At 46.8% G+C, this 18,532-nt stretch overlaps 7 protein-coding genes across 7 annotated transcripts; 4 read left to right on the forward strand and 3 right to left on the reverse strand.

The window, feature by feature from the left end:
* Nucleotides 1–2,789: 2,789 nt before the first annotated feature.
* ASPSYDRAFT_706584 (uncharacterized protein) lies at nt 2,790–4,330 on the reverse strand. The gene is made up of 2 exons (XM_040850523.1): nt 2,989–4,330; nt 2,790–2,888 (listed from the first exon to the last, which is right to left on the reverse strand). The coding sequence occupies exon 1, from the start codon at nt 4,194–4,196 to the stop codon at nt 3,018–3,020; it is 1,179 nt and encodes a 392-aa protein (XP_040696137.1). The 5' UTR covers nt 4,197–4,330; the 3' UTR covers nt 2,790–2,888; nt 2,989–3,017.
* A 2,283-nt stretch (nt 4,331–6,613) lies between these two features.
* ASPSYDRAFT_1169703 (uncharacterized protein) lies at nt 6,614–7,646 on the reverse strand (the record flags this gene model as incomplete). Its single annotated transcript, XM_040840226.1, has 2 exons — nt 6,614–7,463; nt 7,522–7,646. 2 exons carry the CDS (start codon nt 7,644–7,646, stop codon nt 6,866–6,868), a joined length of 723 nt encoding a protein of 240 aa, XP_040696138.1. The 3' UTR covers nt 6,614–6,865.
* A 330-nt stretch (nt 7,647–7,976) lies between these two features.
* Nucleotides 7,977–10,678, forward strand: ASPSYDRAFT_62858 (uncharacterized protein; the record flags this gene model as incomplete). Its single annotated transcript, XM_040850183.1, has 9 exons — nt 7,977–8,085; nt 8,161–8,254; nt 8,285–8,535; nt 8,588–8,848; nt 8,899–9,041; nt 9,103–9,474; nt 9,547–9,860; nt 9,990–10,351; nt 10,437–10,678. 9 exons carry the CDS (start codon nt 7,977–7,979, stop codon nt 10,676–10,678), a joined length of 2,148 nt encoding a protein of 715 aa, XP_040696139.1.
* A 966-nt stretch (nt 10,679–11,644) lies between these two features.
* ASPSYDRAFT_706632 (alpha/beta fold hydrolase) lies at nt 11,645–13,494 on the forward strand. The gene is made up of 4 exons (XM_040850524.1): nt 11,645–11,654; nt 11,812–12,860; nt 12,909–12,996; nt 13,045–13,494. The coding sequence occupies exons 2-4, from the start codon at nt 11,986–11,988 to the stop codon at nt 13,393–13,395; spliced, it is 1,314 nt and encodes a 437-aa protein (XP_040696140.1). The 5' UTR covers nt 11,645–11,654; nt 11,812–11,985; the 3' UTR covers nt 13,396–13,494.
* A 341-nt stretch (nt 13,495–13,835) lies between these two features.
* Nucleotides 13,836–14,849, forward strand: ASPSYDRAFT_164869 (uncharacterized protein; the record flags this gene model as incomplete). Its single annotated transcript, XM_040843292.1, has 2 exons — nt 13,836–14,039; nt 14,091–14,849. 2 exons carry the CDS (start codon nt 13,836–13,838, stop codon nt 14,847–14,849), a joined length of 963 nt encoding a protein of 320 aa, XP_040696141.1.
* A 617-nt stretch (nt 14,850–15,466) lies between these two features.
* Nucleotides 15,467–15,938, reverse strand: ASPSYDRAFT_95656 (uncharacterized protein; the record flags this gene model as incomplete). The annotated part of the gene is made up of 2 exons (XM_040853144.1): nt 15,467–15,678; nt 15,734–15,938. 2 exons carry the CDS (start codon nt 15,936–15,938, stop codon nt 15,467–15,469), a joined length of 417 nt encoding a protein of 138 aa, XP_040696142.1.
* A 275-nt stretch (nt 15,939–16,213) lies between these two features.
* On the forward strand, nt 16,214–17,874 carry ASPSYDRAFT_137853 (NAD-dependent succinate-semialdehyde dehydrogenase; the record flags this gene model as incomplete). The annotated part of the gene is made up of 4 exons (XM_040840806.1): nt 16,214–16,231; nt 16,286–16,373; nt 16,425–16,812; nt 16,872–17,874. 4 exons carry the CDS (start codon nt 16,214–16,216, stop codon nt 17,872–17,874), a joined length of 1,497 nt encoding a protein of 498 aa, XP_040696143.1.
* Between the last annotated feature and the right edge of the window lie 658 nt (nt 17,875–18,532).

Below are 18,532 nucleotides of genomic sequence, written 5' to 3' on the forward strand. Positions count from 1 at the left end.
CAATTGGTTTTCGTCGATAAAACATCTTAGATAACGCTCGATGACTTGGTTAATGCGTTCCGTTTGACCGTCAGTTTGAGGTCGGAAGGCAGTTGATAGTCGTAGTTTTGTATGATGAAAATAGGCCATCTTTGACCAGTAGTTACTGGTGAATAAGGATCCTCGGTCTGATGTTATCCCTTTCGCTGGTCCATATCGGAGTTCAATTTCTCGATGGTATAATTCAGNAAGTTGGGGTGCAGTAATCGTGGTGGAAACGGGTAAGAATATACACCATTTCGTTAGTCGATCGACGACGACAAATATAGCATCGACGGGTTGATTATTGCTTTCGGTTACGGGTAGACCAGTTATGAAGTCCACGCTTAGTTCCTCAAATGGATGATTTGGCATGGGGAATGCTTCCAATTTGCCATAGGGCCGATGAGTTTGGGCGATGGTCCCTTGACATGTCGGGCAGTTCTGGATGTACTCATAAATAAACGTTTGCATTCCGGTCCAATGGAATTTCCGTTTCATCAGTGATTCGGTACGGTTTCGACCAAAGTGTCCCGATAATGGGTCATCATGATATAATGATAAAATTTTGTTTCGAAGCGCCTGATTTGGCGGTATAAAAAGACGATTCTTAAAATAGAGTAACTGTTTATGGTCAATGGTCCAATTTTTAGACTTAGTTTCACCTGTTTGTAAATTTTGTATATAATTTTGTGTTTCAGGATCATTTCGTTGGGCATCCGTAATCAAATTCATAAGACTTTTAGATGCAGTATTTGAGTAAACATCCTCTTGGACAGTAGTTTCTTGGATCAGGATATTTTGGAAGGTCTGATTAGCCTTCAAATCATTCCATACAGCCCAGTCAGCTGATTCTGCACCGGCACCAATAAGGGTGCTCTGCACTATGTGGGTGCTGAGTCCAGGGCTCTCCTGTTCAGACGTCTCGTCTAACTCAAACTGGGTTTTGCATGCATAAAGATCAGAGACCGTCAAGCATGAAATATTAACAATCCGTTGTTGAATCGGTGCCAATAATTCATCTTTCGGGGTCTGATCATTGGGCCCTTCATAGATCCTAGATGGACCATCAGCTGGATTGGTTTTTCCAGCTCGGTGCTTGATAATAAAATTAAACGGAGTCAGATATAAGCACCAGCGAGCCTGTCTGCCATTCATGCGAGGCTGCTTCATGAATCCTTGTAGATTTTGATGATCTGACAACACTTCAACAGTATGATGACTGCCCTCTAAGTATTGTCGCCAATGCTTGAATGAATGAACAATGGCGAAAAGCTCTTGATCTGGGGTCGAATAGTTGATTTCAGCATCCTTGAATTTATAAGACCAAAAAGCAACAGGGTGATACTTCCCATTAGGGTCTGGCTGGGATAATATTCCTGCCATTCCATATTTAGAGGCATCCGTTTCTAATCGGATGGGTTGTGATGGATTGAAATGAGTAAGGAGGGGAGCTGATTGAAAGGCGAGTTTTAATTGTCGGAACGCTGTCGTTTCGTGGTCGTTCATATGTAAATCTCCCGGTTTTCTCCCGTTATGACTCCCTTTCAACAATCCTGTTAAAGGGAGAGCAATCCGAGAATAATTATGAATGAATCGTCGATAAAAGTTGCAAAATCCTAAGAAGACTTGTAATTCTCGGAAAGTTATTGGTTCAGGCCAATCGGCGATGTTTCGGATGCGTTCCGGGTCCATTTCTACACCATCTTGGGAGATGATATAGCCAAGGAATTCGACTTGGGGTTGATAGAAGGTGCATTTCGATAAATTAGCATATAACTCTGCTTTTTGTAGTCTTTTCAAGACTTGTTGGACATGGTATTGATGGGATTTTGCGTCTTGGGAGAAAATTAGAATATCGTCAAGGTAGACAATACAGAATCGATCAAGGATATCATATAGAGCGGTATGGATATAGTTTTGAAATGTAGCCGGAGCATTCGTCAATCCGAAAGGCATAACTGTATATTCGAAATGTCCATATCGACATCGCCATGCAGTCTTCCATTCATCTCCTGGTTGAATTTGAATTCGATAATATGCATCTTTTAGGTCGAGTTTAGAGAAATATTTTGCTCCGGAAAGACGATCCAAAATTTCCGAAATTAAGGGTAATGGGTAACGATTCTTGACTGTGACCTTGTTTAACCCTCGGTAGTCAACACATAAGCGAAGAGTGCCATCCTTTTTAGGTACGAAAAGGATAGGCGCCCCTGCTGGGCTAGAAGAAGGTCGAATACGACCACATTCGATGTTCTCTTGTATATATTTTCGTAAAGTGGCTAATTCTGCCTCAGAAAGAGGGTATATCGGTCCCCAAGGGGGGGATTCTCCATCGATAATCTTAATTGCGTGTTGAGCTTGCTTAGATGATGGAAGGGTCCTTGCCCCCTCCTTTGAGAAAACATCACGAAACGGTTCAAATTCAACAGGTAAGGTCTGTGTATTCCCTGTTTGTAAGACGTTTGGGTCCCCAGGTAGCCATATCTCTTCAGGCATTTTAACCACTGCAAAGACATAGGCATGGTTTCTGCACACTTTCGCGAATTTATGTCCGTTGAGCAGTTTCATGTCCTGAGATTGATACCACCATCGTCGTGTTGGAGCATCAAGACGAATTTGATGCTGTTGCATAGTAGTCATTGACAATAAGACAGGGCTGTTCTTAGGGGATAAATCCCGATTTATAGCAACACAAGGTCGGTTGAAAGATCGTGTAGTTCCACGAGAATCCGTGGCTCGAATCGGTACCGAATAGACACCGAAAGTAGGGGTTTGTAATTCACCTATTGCCCTTATGATGGGGTAGGTGAGTTTGCATTGTTGTAATCGTAGTTTCCTTGCCAATGCATAACTAACAATGTCGAGTTCTGCACAGGTATCCAGGTCGGCTTCGCAATCATATATTGATTTATTGCTGGTTAAAGGACAAATTTGGATGGAAGTATGAAATCGTTCTGCTATACCCACTTTAGGCCACGGATCCGAAGTGGGGGGTTTTACCTCGGATCGGTGTCGTTTCCCGATAGATCCTGTGGCTTTTCATCACTGGATGTCTGGTATTCTTCTGTAGTGATTGTCGACGGGTCCTCGTCGGCCTGGGTCGATTGCACCTTNACTCGTGAATGTCTTATACAATCGTCCTTAGGTCGACTCGAATTAGATTTCTTATTTGGACATCGGTCTGCAAGATGTTCTGGCGAGTCGCAGATATAGCAATGAAATTTTGAGGATCGGCCTTGTTTCGGTAAATATCCCTTTGGTTTCTCCTCTGTTGATGTTCTTTGGTATTCTCGATGGGATGTCTTGCGGAAACGGGTTGATCGTCTTGGGCGTTCGGGACGATTTATGTGCCGTTTCGCTGCTTCCATTTTATTCCAGAATTGGGTTGCTACCAAGACCATTTGGTCTCTTGTTTTTGGGAGGTTGATCAGGTGTTCCTCTATCTTGGTCCTTAATTCGAACCTTAATTTAGCATGGAAGTGATATGCTCGTTCCTCTTCAGGTGCTCGTTCCTCTTCAGGTGCTCGTTCGAAGTTCTGTTCTAACGAGTCCAAATAGGCATGGAAATCTCTTGGATCCTGACCGGGACGTTGTCGTGCAGCATTTAAAGCTACCATTGCATCGGCCTGAATTGTCAATGAATTTTTGATTAGAGTAATTGTCCATTCTTCGAAATGTTCCCAGGTTTCAACCTCGGAACGGGATACTTCCAATATCTTTTCGGCGAAGTGTCGGTCCCATCGTTGACGACAGATAGGCTCCATTAAACTAAGAGCATGGAGGATCTTCTGAGTATCATGTCGATAATTCCAGGGCGCTCCTTCAAAATCTCGTTTAACATCTGCTAACCACTCTAATCGATCTTGTACTTTGAAATTCAAATGAAATTTTTTAATGTTGGTCATTTCAATTTTGCTTCGCCGCTCGGGTGGAGGCGATACTTCGATACGTTTACGTTTCCCTCCTGTAATACTGTCGAGACGCTCGTTTTCCTTTTGGAGGTCGGCAATTTTGGCTTTAACATCTCTCAGTTTTTCTAAATTTCGTCGTTCATTATCTGCTTCTTCTAATTGTTGTTGGATATCTGTTTCGTCCACCCGTCGTTGGGTGCCTGATGAAGGCGAATGTCCGTCTGATGGCGAACGTCTCTGCCCATTATTTGATAACGGAGGCATGATTTCCCTAGGTAACCAATAGGTGAAGGATTAGAATTGTCAAGGGTAGGAGAAATAGGTAATGGTCAGGTAGGGAATCTGTCTCGAAAGGGTGACGGATCGACTAGGAATCATGAATTGACATCGACTAATCCTTGCTCTTCCCAATTACTGGGGACTCGCAAGATAATAAGATAATTAGAATAGTAGATACAGTAATAATGAAGTCATAGGATCGAGAGTCATGAGGTCATATGAATTAGATCTTTGCAGGGTGCCCCTGATACCCATTCGGGAGTGTCCCGACGGTGTTCCGTGACAGTAATTAGCCACAGTTACAGGGGTTCCAGGTAGCTGCTGTTCTGGGAGTTAGTAAGAAAGGATTATCCAGGCAACTTAGTATTCTAGTTATTAACTAGTAGAGATAGGTTAAGCATGAGAATATTTTTAGACAGGCTAGACTATCTATTAAGGCAGAGCTTTTCTATAAAGATCTTCTAGGCTTACTCCAGGCTTTAAAAGATTATTATATAAAGATCTATTAGATAGAAAATAACTTCTACCTATACTAAGATTTCTCTATCTTTATACTAGTAAAGTTACACAGGTAGTATCTCTTATTAGCTAATAAAGAATCTTAATAGTTAGTTCTCTAATAGTTTAGCTACCAGCCTGTCAGTATTATTAAGAAGCCACTAATTCTAGAACTTAATAATCTATATATTAATATCAGCTATAATATTATTTTCTATCTCTATAAAGACCTGCGCAAGGATAAGGATCTAGTAGTTATAGATTAGCTAGAAGAGGATTAAAATATAGTTTCTAAGTATTATCTACTACTCTTATCTAGCACTCTAATACCGCACTATAGTATATAAGATAAGGACTAAGTTAAACTTACAGCATGGGACCAGGTACTAGATAATAGTAAGGCTAAACTAGAGAATAGTCTTATTAAGCTACTTCTAGAGGGGTTTTTCACCTGCAGGTAAAATACTCTATATCTAAGTCCCCTTCTCTATAAGTTCTCTAGCAGTCTCAGTTACTTAGATCTATATCTTAAGTTATATAGTACTAGATTAGAAGAGTCTTTCCTGCAGGTGACCCTATTCTATAACCTGCTTCTAGTAGTAGATAAGTTACTTCTAGGTATTAATATATTTCTTCTATAACTATCAGTTCTATAACTTATAAAGAGGATATTAGAATATATCTCCCTAGTAGAATATATTTAGCAGGCGGGTATTATAATAGCTGAGGTATCAGGATTTTAGGTTCTGGTTATATACTAGTATAGATATTATTATTACTAGTACCTAGTTAGTACTCTAATAGATAATATATAGAATAAGCTTGCAGTCTGGTTTAGGCAGTTCCCAGCTCAGGCCTAACTTATAGAGATCTAGATCTTGAATATATAATCTAATACCGGTGTAATTTATCTATAGACTAGTATCAGATATATACTAGACTTGGTTAATCTATAGGTGAAGGGGCTGGGCCTGAGATTAATAAAATTAGTCAAGAATATAGTTAAATATACTGGTGTAGATTAGTATAGAAGAAGAATCACTTAAGGTAGAAGATAGTAATATAAGGTATAGTATATTATCAGGTATATTAGTATATAAATATATATATTATAGTAAGCTATTACTAGTATAGATCTGGTCAGCAAGTACTACTATAAAATACTAGATATTCTAGTACTAGTTAAAGAGGGTCTGCAGGAAGGCCTTATACCACAGTATAGCTCTATAATAGAGGGCCTGCCACTAATATATCTAGTTATAGTACTTGCAGATCTGGTCTGTGTTAGTAGACTGATAGTCACAGTTCTAGTAGTAGTAGAGGAACCCGTGCACGGTCAGCAACCTATAAATCTTACTAATACTATCTACTGGTTATACTACACTAGTACTAGATATAGCTACCTAAGTAAGCTGTATAAACTACTTAATCTATCTCTATATATAGTTTCTAACTTAGTATTCCCGCTGCAGGTGTTAGTCCAGGTTATTAAGAATGTAGCAGTAACTATAGGTGGTATAAAGAATAACCCGGTACTGCAGCAGCACACGCAGGTATAGTAATATATTAGGGTTAATAGATTCTAACCATACTATTAAAGTAGAACAGCTGCTGCTGGGTTAGGATATAATTTAAGAGCTAGTATATTAGTTAACCACCCCCTGGTAATGATTCCAGGCTCTCAGGTTAAAGAAAGAAGTGTTTTAGGGAACAGAGCAGAAATCATTAGGGAATACAGTATATTAGTCCTATTTAGGCCTAGCGCCGGGTAGCTTTTGTATGAGGGTTAGCTGGCGTGCTCTATTCCCCATCGGATACTAGTGTTAGGCTCCTCCGCCTAGTGGCGCTGTAAGAAAATTAGCACACGCTCTGACCGTCGCTACATTTTCCCTTCTAGAGTATTACAGCAACGTGGAAGCTGGACGCTCCGCATCTATACGCGAGATGAAAGTGAATTCTCTGTTTGCTTCGAAATTTCGTTCTCTATTCACACTGGAGAACATTAACCCTTGATTGCGTTTTTAACTTCCCAAATTGCCCGAATCGGTATCTAACAGATTGGTCCCTGTTGAAAGGGGCAGATGAATTCATCAATTGGAATGGTTGATTATAATGTCTGCGAGAAATCCTGAACTGCGGAAAACATACCAGCGAAGTCACCTGGTAAGGTACGCAAGTTTTAGTTCCTTCAACTGTTCCACAAGATATGTGAACTGAGGAATAGGGTTCAACATCTTCATTCCCTGCAAGATATTCCAAGGACTGATGCGAAATCCGACCTTTTCAGACCCAACAGCATCGACCACAGCCTTGACTACTTCAATGGCGAATCTAGAACGGTTAGAAACGCTACCACCCCATTGATCAGAGCGCCGGTTTGTGACATCTTGCAGAAACTGGTCAACGAGATATCCATTGGCATCGTGGATTTCAACGCCATCGAATCCAGCCCGAATGGCATTCTTCGCAGCAGCGGCGAAGTTCTGAACAATGTCCGTAATCTGCTCCTGGCTCAACTCTTTCGGTGTGTTTTCAGGTCTGGTGGGATCTATCGGGATGGTGCTTGGAGCCAGGAGCTCATAATTCCCCTCCTGTTTCAATGTTGCGAGGTCGGCTGCCCGGCCGAGGGCGATTAACTGGCAGAACGCATAACTGCCCTTGGCGTGAATTGCGTCGGTGATGTTCTTCCAACCCTGGATTTGAGCTTCCGACCATATTCCGGGGCCGTGAGACTCCACCTTGGGCGGCAGAGATCTGGGTGGCCTCAGAAATGTTTAAGGTGCCTGGGACAGAAGCACGTTGTTCGTAATACGTGGTAGCGATGGGAGGTTGGACATGTTGGCTATCAGCGCGAAGTCGGGTAAGTGGCGCCATAACAACTCGGTGCTGTAACTCCACCGTGCCGATGCGGAGGGGGTGGAAGAGTGTGGACGCCATGTCTAGCGGACTCAAGGTTGGCGCGGTAAGATTAGATATATCGAGATACGATGGAGATAATCTACTTCTAGACAATTCACGACCAAGGTAAAACAAGAATACCCTCGCGGACGGAGCGGTGGTGTTAAACTATACTATACACCACGTATTGACTTATATCTTTTACTCCAATCTGCGGGCAAAAAGAAGGGGGGAATGTGGGTAGGTATTCGGGTGTTCCCGAATAGGAAATCTACCCCAACATGGGAGCCCTCGAGGCAACCTCACTGACCTCTCACTTCTCCAGATTTCCACCTAGGAAAAATGGCCACCACCCTGGAAGTCGGCCCCATGCTCTCTACACCTCCAGGCCACCAAGCAGCGGTAAGGCAGGGGACTTGCATGCACTGCCATCGTACATTCAGGCGAAAAGAACATCTGGAACGTCATCTACGTACACGTGAGGCTACTCCTGCTTCTTTACAGGACCTGACCTTTGTTATGATCAAACCGTCTTAACTGAATATCTTGCCAGATACCAAAGAACAGCCGTTCAAATGCGGCTGCGGGGCAGACTTCAGCCGGCGTGATCTTCTCACACGCCATGCGAGATTAGCCCATACACAGGCGTCGGAGCCATAGTGTACCGCGCCAGCAAGGCAAAGGCGTAGTGGTGACAAAAAATCTTCTAGAGAAACCACCGCGTCTATAACACGAGACCCATTCGTATTCTATGTGCCATCACAGCCTCTGGGTCATGACTGTACGGAAACTCCCGTCACAGCCCCTGCACCACAGCTCCAAAGGCATGCTGCGTCATCTTCTGCAGACCACCCTGTCGCGAATTCATTCTCCGTAGTTCACATGGAACCAGACGCACTGAATCTGCAGCCTGATATTCCTGAGACCCGTCAGTTATTGAGAGACCTACGCAGTGTAGACCGTTGTCTAACCTCTTCCAGGCGAATTGCAAATGTCGGAAGAAGTGCATCCTTTTGATGAATTTGCTACTTTTTTGGATCTCATCGGTTTGCCAGCGGAATGGGCTCCTGCCGGTGTAGATATTTCCAGTGTTGTCCCCGAGGATGGTGGTGCACGCCTGGTTGGTTATGGCGAAGCAGATACTGCCGCAGAAGAAGCCGCCCCAGATGACTCGCCATTCCAGGCATGGCTGCCATCGGTTCCCCCAAACGAGGAATGTCTACACGCCTTCAACGAACTGGGTATGTCCTTCACTTATATACCAGGGGTAGTTGAATAATGTTTAGAGCAGCTTCGAACCCGCGCCACGAGCAGTCCTTGCCCTTCCGCGTCAACGAAAACCAGCGGGCACATATCATGGCATTGCTGGAGGGTTCCCGAAGTGGTATTCCTAACTTCTCATTGCCCTCCCGGCATACTGTATCTCGCTACCTAGTGTCCTTTTTTCCAGGGATTCCATACACACATGCTTTTCTTCCATTTACCAACTTTTCAGCTCACCAACCATTCCCCAGAACTTATTCTGGCAATTATGGCAGCTGGTGCACAATATCGCTTTGAATATCAGAACGCGGCTAAATTCTTTCAGGCTTCTAAGATTATTGTAACAAGTAGGCTGCAAGCCTACGATATACAGAGGCCAGGGGTCTGCACGGCTAGTAATGGCGGCTCCTCAACGACCGCATTCGAGGAGCTTGAGATAATACGCTGCTTGCTTATTCTCATGGGATTTGCAACGTGGCAGGAAACGGCCATGCTTCGAGAGGCACTCCACCTTCGGAACTTACTGATTGAGACTCTTCGTCGCTCGGGTTTAGACGAACCTAACATGCCTTTGCCACCCGAAAGTATGGACTGGCTCCGCTGGGTAGAGCAGGAATCAACCCGCCGAGCCAAGCTAGCAGCTTTTGGCTTTATTGACATATATAGCATCGCATAGAACAACTATCCGCCTATCCGCAACCATGAGGTTAAACTACGCCTCCCATGTCATACTAAGCTATGGAACGCTCCCAATGCCGCAGACTGGTTGACAGCATACGGGGTCTTTGGTCAGGAACAGCTTGTTTACCATGACGCTCTGTCACAACCCTTGCACGACTCTGCCTCCGTCCTTAGCCCGGTACCATCTCCCTTGGGAAACTATTACTTACTACATGGGTTGATCCAGCGTATTCATATCATTCGAAAACTTGCTCTCGACCTCGGTGACCAACCGCGTAATCACCCAGAGGACGAGCTGACCCGTCTTAAGTAAGCCACAATGCCTGCTGCTTTCGCCCAGTCTGGGATAAGTCGTGTTAACTAACCCCTTATTCGTCTGCATTTCCAGGCGGGCTTTGCGATCCTGGACCTCAATATGGCAGCAAGCCCCGAATATAGCCTTGACCCAACCAATGAAAACGGGCCAATCCCATTTACCCCAAGCTCGATGCTCTGCTTAGCATACGTGCGTTTAAACCTAGATTTGGGCCCATTCCGCAAGCTGGAAACTCGGGATCCGTCATGTATTGCCGCTGCTCTCGCACAGTCACCACCAGCCACACGTAGTAGGCACATGATCCCAGCTCTTATATATGCTATTCACTCGTTCAGCATTCCAGTCCGCCTCGGAATAGACTACATCGCTCGTAGTCAAGCGTTCTTTTGGAGCGTACGCCACGCATTATCAAGTTTTGAGTGTGTCATCCTCCTGAGCAAGTGGCTGATCGCTTTGGACGTTGCTGGGGATACAAAATTAAGTGGTAAGCCAAAAAAAGTTTCCCTAAGCCTTGCTCTGAACCTGCCAGGGATCTGAAATATTCCGCTGACTCTTTTATTGGGAAACAGCAAACGAAAGCCATATTCTCCGCTGGACATCATTAGTTGTCGACGAAGCGTTTGATTCCATGGATCTGTATGGAGAAAGCTGGCCCTCGAGGCGGAGTCCGGGGGAACTTGGCCTTGCGGTCCTGGAAATATGGTCACGGTTCTTCAAACTTAACTCACAGTGGCAATTTATCAATATTTTAGGGGAGAGCTTGTTCAGATATAGAGCTCATCTGCGATCTGGCTTGAGAGATAGTCCATAGTAGCAATATCGAATGCAGATCAAGCTCTCGAGTTATTTGGGAATTTCGCGTTGTAACACCGGAACCCACCATTTACCGAGACCAACAGAACCAGGAATGTCGTTCTGGGAACGCACATTAGAGACACCTTTGTTGCGTAAATAACAGATCATACTGCAGGCTCGGTGTTCTGTCACAAAATTAGGGCCGAGAATACACCTAAAACATCGAAGTGCAGCATATTAATAAGCGAGGCAACAGAATGAATAACTATTAGTTATGCGAGAGTCCTTATCTATAGACTAAGGATTAACAAAACAAGCTACTCAATCTTACTCCGTTTCGTAGATGCCTATAACTCTGTTGAAATTAAGAACTGCGGTTTCTTTTCGTTTCTTTTCGACATATTGTAAACCGAAGGTTCAACTTGGGCCGGCCCCGTAGTAGCTTTCATCCGTGCTTGGCCTGATGCCCTAGGGTTGAAATATATATTGTTCGTAACAGATCAGAAACGCTTCCTACTTGCTTCCAGGGTAAACCAAGATGGCTGGCACGTCTGACTAGGACATAAACGAATATCCATTGCCTAGAAAGACAGAGTACATCACATTACTTTAGCGTACACCATCAAAATAGGTGCCTATACCAAAGGACGACCCCAACATGAGGCAGTCACGTGGCCAGGTCTACATCCTACAATTTGGCGACCGAGGTAGACACCAGTAACTCCAGATATTCTGCTTACTCGATGTATGAACGGGAGTGACCATGATCAAAACCGACACATAGCTAAACCATGTAAACGTTGACCCGATGCTAGGCGGACTAACTTTGACACATGAACTGGGAACCATTGCATCACCACGGGTAAGAATCAATATTCGATGAACACCGAAGCTCTGGCATAGCTGGATGATGCTTAACCGGTGCGGTCAGGGCAATACATACTTCACGAATTCCCACTCATTGATCCAATCTTGGATTGACCGTGGATGGGGTAAGATATTCGCCCCATAGTTACCCCCAACTTCTCCAACGCCTTTGCCCCGCTCCCTCGACGATTCCCCTTGCTACGAGCCAAATATCCATGATGCCGCGGAACGCTTCCATGCTATCCTGGTTGAAAGTTTGTATATTTACTAATAGTGTAAAAGAAAGGCCCACTCTCTGCCAGTTCCCTACGTTCCGCTCTGTGAGATTTACCCAACATAGCTATATAGGTACGGCAATCGATTTCTTCCTGCCGGGCACATTCTCCTTTTCGATCTCACCTGGAAGACTTTCACCTGTTCCACCCCTCAGAGAATAAAATAAAATAAAATAAAAATATGTTCGAACATCCCTGGCACAATCTCCCCAGTCAATTGGGCGGCGTCGTGGCTAAATTCAACGAGGTGATCAGCCACGACGCACAATTCCTCGCCTTCACCAATTCCGAGCATATCGCCGAACCTATTTCCTTCAGCATCAACTCAGTGGGCAGCGACAATTCCATAGTCTTGACATTCAAGCAAGGATGCGGAAGTGGGCGCGTGAGCCCCTCCAGAGACGGTCTCTTCTCTCTGGCAGCCCTGCCGACCCAGTGGGAAGCAATGTTCCAGAAAAACCCCGCGATGCCATACCAGAGCTTCTGGGCCCTGTACGGACAGAACATCCGACAGGAAGGCGTGGAAGTGCTAGGCGATAAGCTAATGTTCGCCAAATACGCCCACGTCTGGCGGTCCATGCTGGATGTCCTGCACGATGTCTATTGCGGTCCGAACGATGCGTATTCCCAGGCTGAGCCAGAGGAGGACTTCCTCGTTGGCCGGTACGCCTATGTTCAGACCAAGGACTGGGGACGCTGCAAGGTCTTCTATGAGCAGAGTGGGACGGGCCCGCAGGAAATCGTCTTTCTTCACACCGCGGGCTCCGACAGTCGGCAGTACCATGGTGTCATGAATGATCCTCGCATGCGCGCTCGATGCACCATGGTGGCTTTTGATCTGCCTTCGCACGGCCGCAGCTTCCCCAGCCCTGCTTACCCGCTGGGTGGACACTTCAACAGTGAAGACGCTTATCTCGAGTGTGTTGCCGGTGTCGTCAAGGCGCTCAAACTTATGCAGCCTATTCTTTGTGGCGCGTCGATGGCCGGTCAGGCATGTATTGCTGCTGCAATCCGCGCTGAAGAGGTTGGAATCAAGGGCTCCATTCCGCTGCAGGGGTATGTATTATCTTTCGGGCTTGTGAGCACTATCTAACGTATCCATAGATGTGAACGCGTGGAGATGCACCGTGAGTGGTACGACAAGTCTCCCATAATCAACAGCGCAACCTTTAACCCGGAATGGGTCTACGGAGTATGATTCCCGCTCCAGATTCGACGAACTCGCTTAACCCTGAACTAGATGATGTGCCCGACTGCCCCGGCCGAGAACCGAAAGCTGCTTTGGCACACATACAGTGCCCAGTCCTACGGTGTCTACCACGGCGATTTAGATTTCTACTTCAACGGGTGGGATGGCCGTGGCCGTGTTGAGAAGATCAACACGAAGAAATGCCCTATCTTCTTCCTGACTGGAGAATATGACTGGAGCAACACGCCTGAGATGTCGGAGGAGACGGCCGCGAAGATTCCCGGAGCCAAGTTCAAGCGCATGCCTGATCTGGGTCACTTCCCCGCCACAGAAAACCCGGGTATCTTTGTACCTCATTTGCTGGAGGCTATTGATCACATTGCTGTTTCGGGGGGAAATTAAGAGAGATGTTACATTGTATCAATGCCGAAGACTTACCTCCATCATTCTTCATTCATTTGCCTTTGAAAATAAGTCTTGTATGATTCACAACTAAACCACTATCAAATCCGGCCACCAAACCGTGAGACCTTAGCTAAAGATTCTACAAGTGGAGAAAACGCCATTTCCCCAACGCGGTCGTATCGGATCACCCCAAGTCCCCCAACCCCCAAATCCCCCAATTCTCCCCAATCAAATGGGTCCCATCTACGACACCCTGTGCGATATCGAAGGTTTAGCCACCTCGACCTCCTCAAAACGGACCGCTTCCTGTGGATAGCATGTTTGGGGGGGGGTTCCAACAGGGGAATCCGCACCATACAAATATCGAGCACCAAGTGAGCAGTCGCAACAGCGGAACACGTTCAATATTATTCCCTACCACATTCACTACATCCACTATGGCATCGAAGTACAATCAAGTGGGATTCGTCGGGCTCGGCGCGATGGGCAAACACATGGCCGAACAACTCGCCATCAAGCTGCCCGCAAAAGCCCAGGTATTTGTTTTCGACGTAGCCAAGGGCCCAGTGGAGGAATTGGAGAAGAACTATCCCGGCCGGATCATCGGCTGCACGTCTCCTAAGGATGTGGCCGGAAAATCGGTACGCTGGCACCAAAGGAACGGTAAAGAGCCGATCGGCTGATAATGACAGGAATTAATTTTCTCGATGGTCCCGGAAGGAGCTCACGTCAAGTCTGTATATCTGGACAAAAAGACTGGTATCACGACCATTGATCTGAAAGATCGGGTTCTTGTTGATTGCTCGACGATTGATATCGCGACCAGTCTTTTGGTTAAGCAGCACGTCGCCGATTACCATCCAGCCGCGTCATTCTATGATGCCCCTGTTAGTGGCGGGACTGTCGGTGCGGCCAGGGGAACGATTGCTTTCTTCTTGGGATGCAAGCAGGATGATCCCTTGCTGGGCACGTTGACGGAGGTCTTGCAATTGATGGGCAAGAAAATTATTGCCTGCGGTGGACCGTCCCTTGGCATTGCTGCCAAGCTGTGCAATAACTATCTCTCCGGTCCCATTGCGATCGCCAGCTCAGAATCCCTGAATATGGGCATCCGGGCCGGTCTTGACCCCAGGGTTCTGTCGAATGTGTTCGCGGCGGGAACTGCGCAAAATGCCATCTGTGATACCTTCAATCCCTGCCCGGGCGTCGTCCCGGACGCTCCCTCAAGTAAGAACTACGAGGGCGGTTTCAAGGTTCAATTGATGAAGAAAGATTTCTCCTTGGCTGTCAACTTGGCCGACACGGTTGAAGCCAAGCTCGCCTTGGGCCAGCATGGCTTGCAAACTTATGAGGCTGCCACCAACGATCCGAACTGCTTCGACAGGGATTCTCGCGTGGTCTTCCGTTACCTAGGCGGAGACGAGGAATGGGCGAAAAATTTTCAGAATTAATGGTGATCAGCAGACAGCATGCCAGGTTCGCATCCCGTTCAAGATCACCGCCGACGCTATGACGGCTTTGACCTTGAGTAGGGGAGGTTCCATTACATTTTATCATAAAGGTCGGCCTTTCGGCGAATCCCCAGATCAAAGACCAAACGGCTGGTTTTGCGCGTCGACGCAGGTTGGTGTTGGATGAAGAAGAATAGTGGGGGGAAGGTCTTTCTCCAAACAATGCCCTCTAGAGGCTGAATGAACTGCTTTTCCGGAGTTGTTAAAGAACCCGCTCGTAGAGCATGGACTTAGATGGTCACCATGATGCCGAAGCGAGTAAGAGGTTGTTACGGGCAAGAATGCTGAGCAAGATAAAATAACCGTGCAACAGACACAAACTACAATTGACCCTGGGATTCACGTTATTTCCTTATTCTGATAGTCCTCTCTAGATCAGCCCTCATCCGGCAACCTGAATTTTCCCCTCACAGAGCCAGATCGCGGGGATCCGCATAGAATCTAGGAAATACTACTTTATCGGATGCTCGTTTCATTCGGTAAATTGAGAGTATCATATAACTCCGTTCTGCTTTCTAGCCATATTCACATATTTAACTCGCATAAATGACATCCAATCATGACGCCTTGTACTCGCCGTTCTCGATCATTTCCTTGATGGTCTTCTCCGTGATCTTGGTAGCCTCGATTCCAGCAGGAGCCCCGCAGCAGATAGTAGCCTGGAGCACAGCCTCACTGACCTCTTTCGGTGTCAGACCGTTGTTGAGGGCGCCGCGGGTGTGGACAGCCAGCTCAGGCCAGGCCTTGAGGGCAATCAACATGCCCAAGTCTGAAACAGTTAGCTCTTGTTTCCTCCTTGGACGGAAATACCTTCCTGAGCAGACTGCACTGCTTCCGCTCCAAACCCGGTCGGGTCCAAATATGGCCCCAGCACCACTCGGTGACGAGCTCTTGACCGGGGCGGGCAAATTCGCTGGATCCGTTCGCCAGCGAGCGTTCCACGTAGGTGTCGCCAACGACGGCGCGACGGACCTTCAGACCCTCGTCAAAGAGGTTCTGGTGAAGAGACTTTAGTTCAGATTCGGCCATTGTGGAATTGCACAGGGAAGATGATGCTGGAAGGATGCCGAGCCCAGGGGCTGATATTATAGTACATCAGCCTACCTTCCCCGATACTGATTTTGCCTTTCCCCAACAGGCACATATTTCCCCAATCGGGGAAAGACTTGGCGCCGTCCATGATTTCCCCTTCTGTCGGGGAAACTGCGTCGCGAAGCTTCGGCAATCCAGTTCCAACATTGGAGTCCACTTATAAATATATAGGCCCGGGTTACGGATAAATCAGTTCGGACATCGTACACACAATGACTTTGCCATTTACCGTGAGTGATCCCGTGGAGATGCTTGTGTCTCGGCTAATGTGTCTGGGATTTTAGCTCAAGAATACTGCGCTTTTCCATACCCGTGCGTATTGCCACGGCGAATGGATCGAGGCCAATTCCGGGGCAAGTTTTGAGGTCGAAGGTCAGCCTTCTCTCCCTTCTCTCAAGGAATTGGGCTAACTGGAATTGTCAGACCCTGGAACCGGGAAGGCCTTTGCGACCTGTACGGACCTGGGAGCAGAGGACATTGATGGCATCGTTCAGTCCTCCCAGAGGGCCTTTGATTCATATCACACTGTCAACCCCAGAACTCGCGCTCAGTTACTACTAAAGTGGCACCAATTAATCAGAGATAACCGTGATGACATTGCGACCATCTTGACGTATGAGACGGGCAAGCCGCTCTCTGAGGCCTATGGTGAAATCGATTATGCCACTGGCTTTACTTGGTGGTTTGCTGGAGAGGCGGAGCGCATTCGCGGCGACGTCAGCGTTCCCTCTGCAAACAACCGTCGAGTTATGATTATCAAGCAGCCCATTGGGGTTTGCGCTGCTTTAGTCCCTTGGAACTTCCCTATCGCGTGAGTTCGACTCCTATCCCAGCACGCGACGCGAACATAGCTAATGTGGACACAAACAGTATGATTCTTCGCAAGGTTGGAGCTGCCCTTGCCGCCGGGTGCACCATAATCGCCAAACCCTCTCCCGAAACGCCTTTAACAACACTGACTTTGGCCTATCTGGCCCGGGAGGCAGGATTTGGTAAAGGCGTCTTCAACGTTGTGGTAACATCAAACAAGAACACCCCCACCTTGTCAGAGGCTCTCTGCAAACACCCCTTGGTGCGCAAGGTCTCCTTCACCGGATCCACAAACATTGGCAGCATCATTGCCAGCCACTGCGCCGTGGGACTGAAGAAGTTGTCGCTGGAGCTGGGGGGCAACTGTCCATTCATTATCTTTAATGACGCCAACCAAGAGCAAGCCCTCGAACAATTGAACAGCCTCAAATGGCGACACGCCGGCCAGGCATGCGTCACGGCCAACCGTATCTACGTGCAGGAGGGTATCTACGAGGAAATCCTTGCCAAGATGGCCAAGCATGCGCAATCAATCCAAGTCGGCCATGGTTGTCAAATGTTAACTACTATGGGCCCCTTGACAACACCCCGTGGCGTGGATAAGGCTCGTCGTCTAGTCAACAATGCTGTCCAACGCGGTGCGAAGATTGTCCTTGGAGGCAACGCGCCTTCCGGCGACGCCTTTGGCAAAGGATATTTCTTCGAGCCCACTATCTTGCGCGACATGGATACGACGATGGATATTACACAAGAGGAAAGCTTTGCTCCGATTGCCGCTGTCTACAAGTTCAGGACAGAAGATGAGGTTATTAAACTTGCTAATGATACTGATATGGGCCTGGCCAGCTACGTTTTCACTAAGAATCTTGATGTCTCCTGGCGCATGCTAGAGCGACTCGAGGCTGGTATGATTGGGCTAAACACTGGTAACTCTTCGGCTGCCGAGTCACCGTTTGGCGGAATGAAGCTGTCTGGGTATGGCAAGGAGTCTGGCAAGGATGTCGCTGTTGCCGAGTACCTCGTTTCCAAGACCTGTACCATGACGATCGAAAGCTCCACGTAGGGGGCCTCCTATCTTTTCACAAGATTCCTTTGAAAGCGCCTTGGCGCTAGAATAAACAATGATATGTGAATTGTATAGTAAATTAACAAAGGTCCGTGGCTTCTCTACTATCTGTCTAACTATTTCTCGTATAACATCGACTTTCCCCATAGTCCAACATAACTTAATAACCGATTTCTTTGGGGCATCCGGGATACACAGGGCCTATTTATGGGATAAGAGAATAACTCTACACTGTAGCTTTGTGAGCCTTGTTCACTGCGTCATATGGATTTCAAACATCACGCCTTGCTGAAGGGGGCTGCACGGCCGAGAAAAATCCATCGATGTTCTTTGGGCTACCGGAGACAAGTCGGATAGTCTTATCATTGATATATAAAGAAGCCACTGCCTATAGACCTGTTTCGGCTGCGGTAATCCTATGAATGCATTCACTGACTTCCAAGGCTGCATGTAGGCTGGCATCAATAATTCCAGCCCGTATATTCTGATTAAATTGCCGGAGAGATTGGCCGGCGATCAAATATTTACTGGGTCCATTGGTTTAAGGCAAAATAATCACCTGGACCTAGAACAATGGCTTTATCCGGCAGATACCGACCTTATCTGTGTCAATACGATTCGGCATTCTTACGTGCGAGTGGACAAGCAGAATTAA

This window comes from Aspergillus sydowii (genome assembly GCF_001890705.1).
Source record: "Aspergillus sydowii CBS 593.65 unplaced genomic scaffold ASPSYscaffold_21, whole genome shotgun sequence".
Taxonomy (NCBI): Eukaryota; Fungi; Ascomycota; class Eurotiomycetes; order Eurotiales; family Aspergillaceae; genus Aspergillus; species Aspergillus sydowii.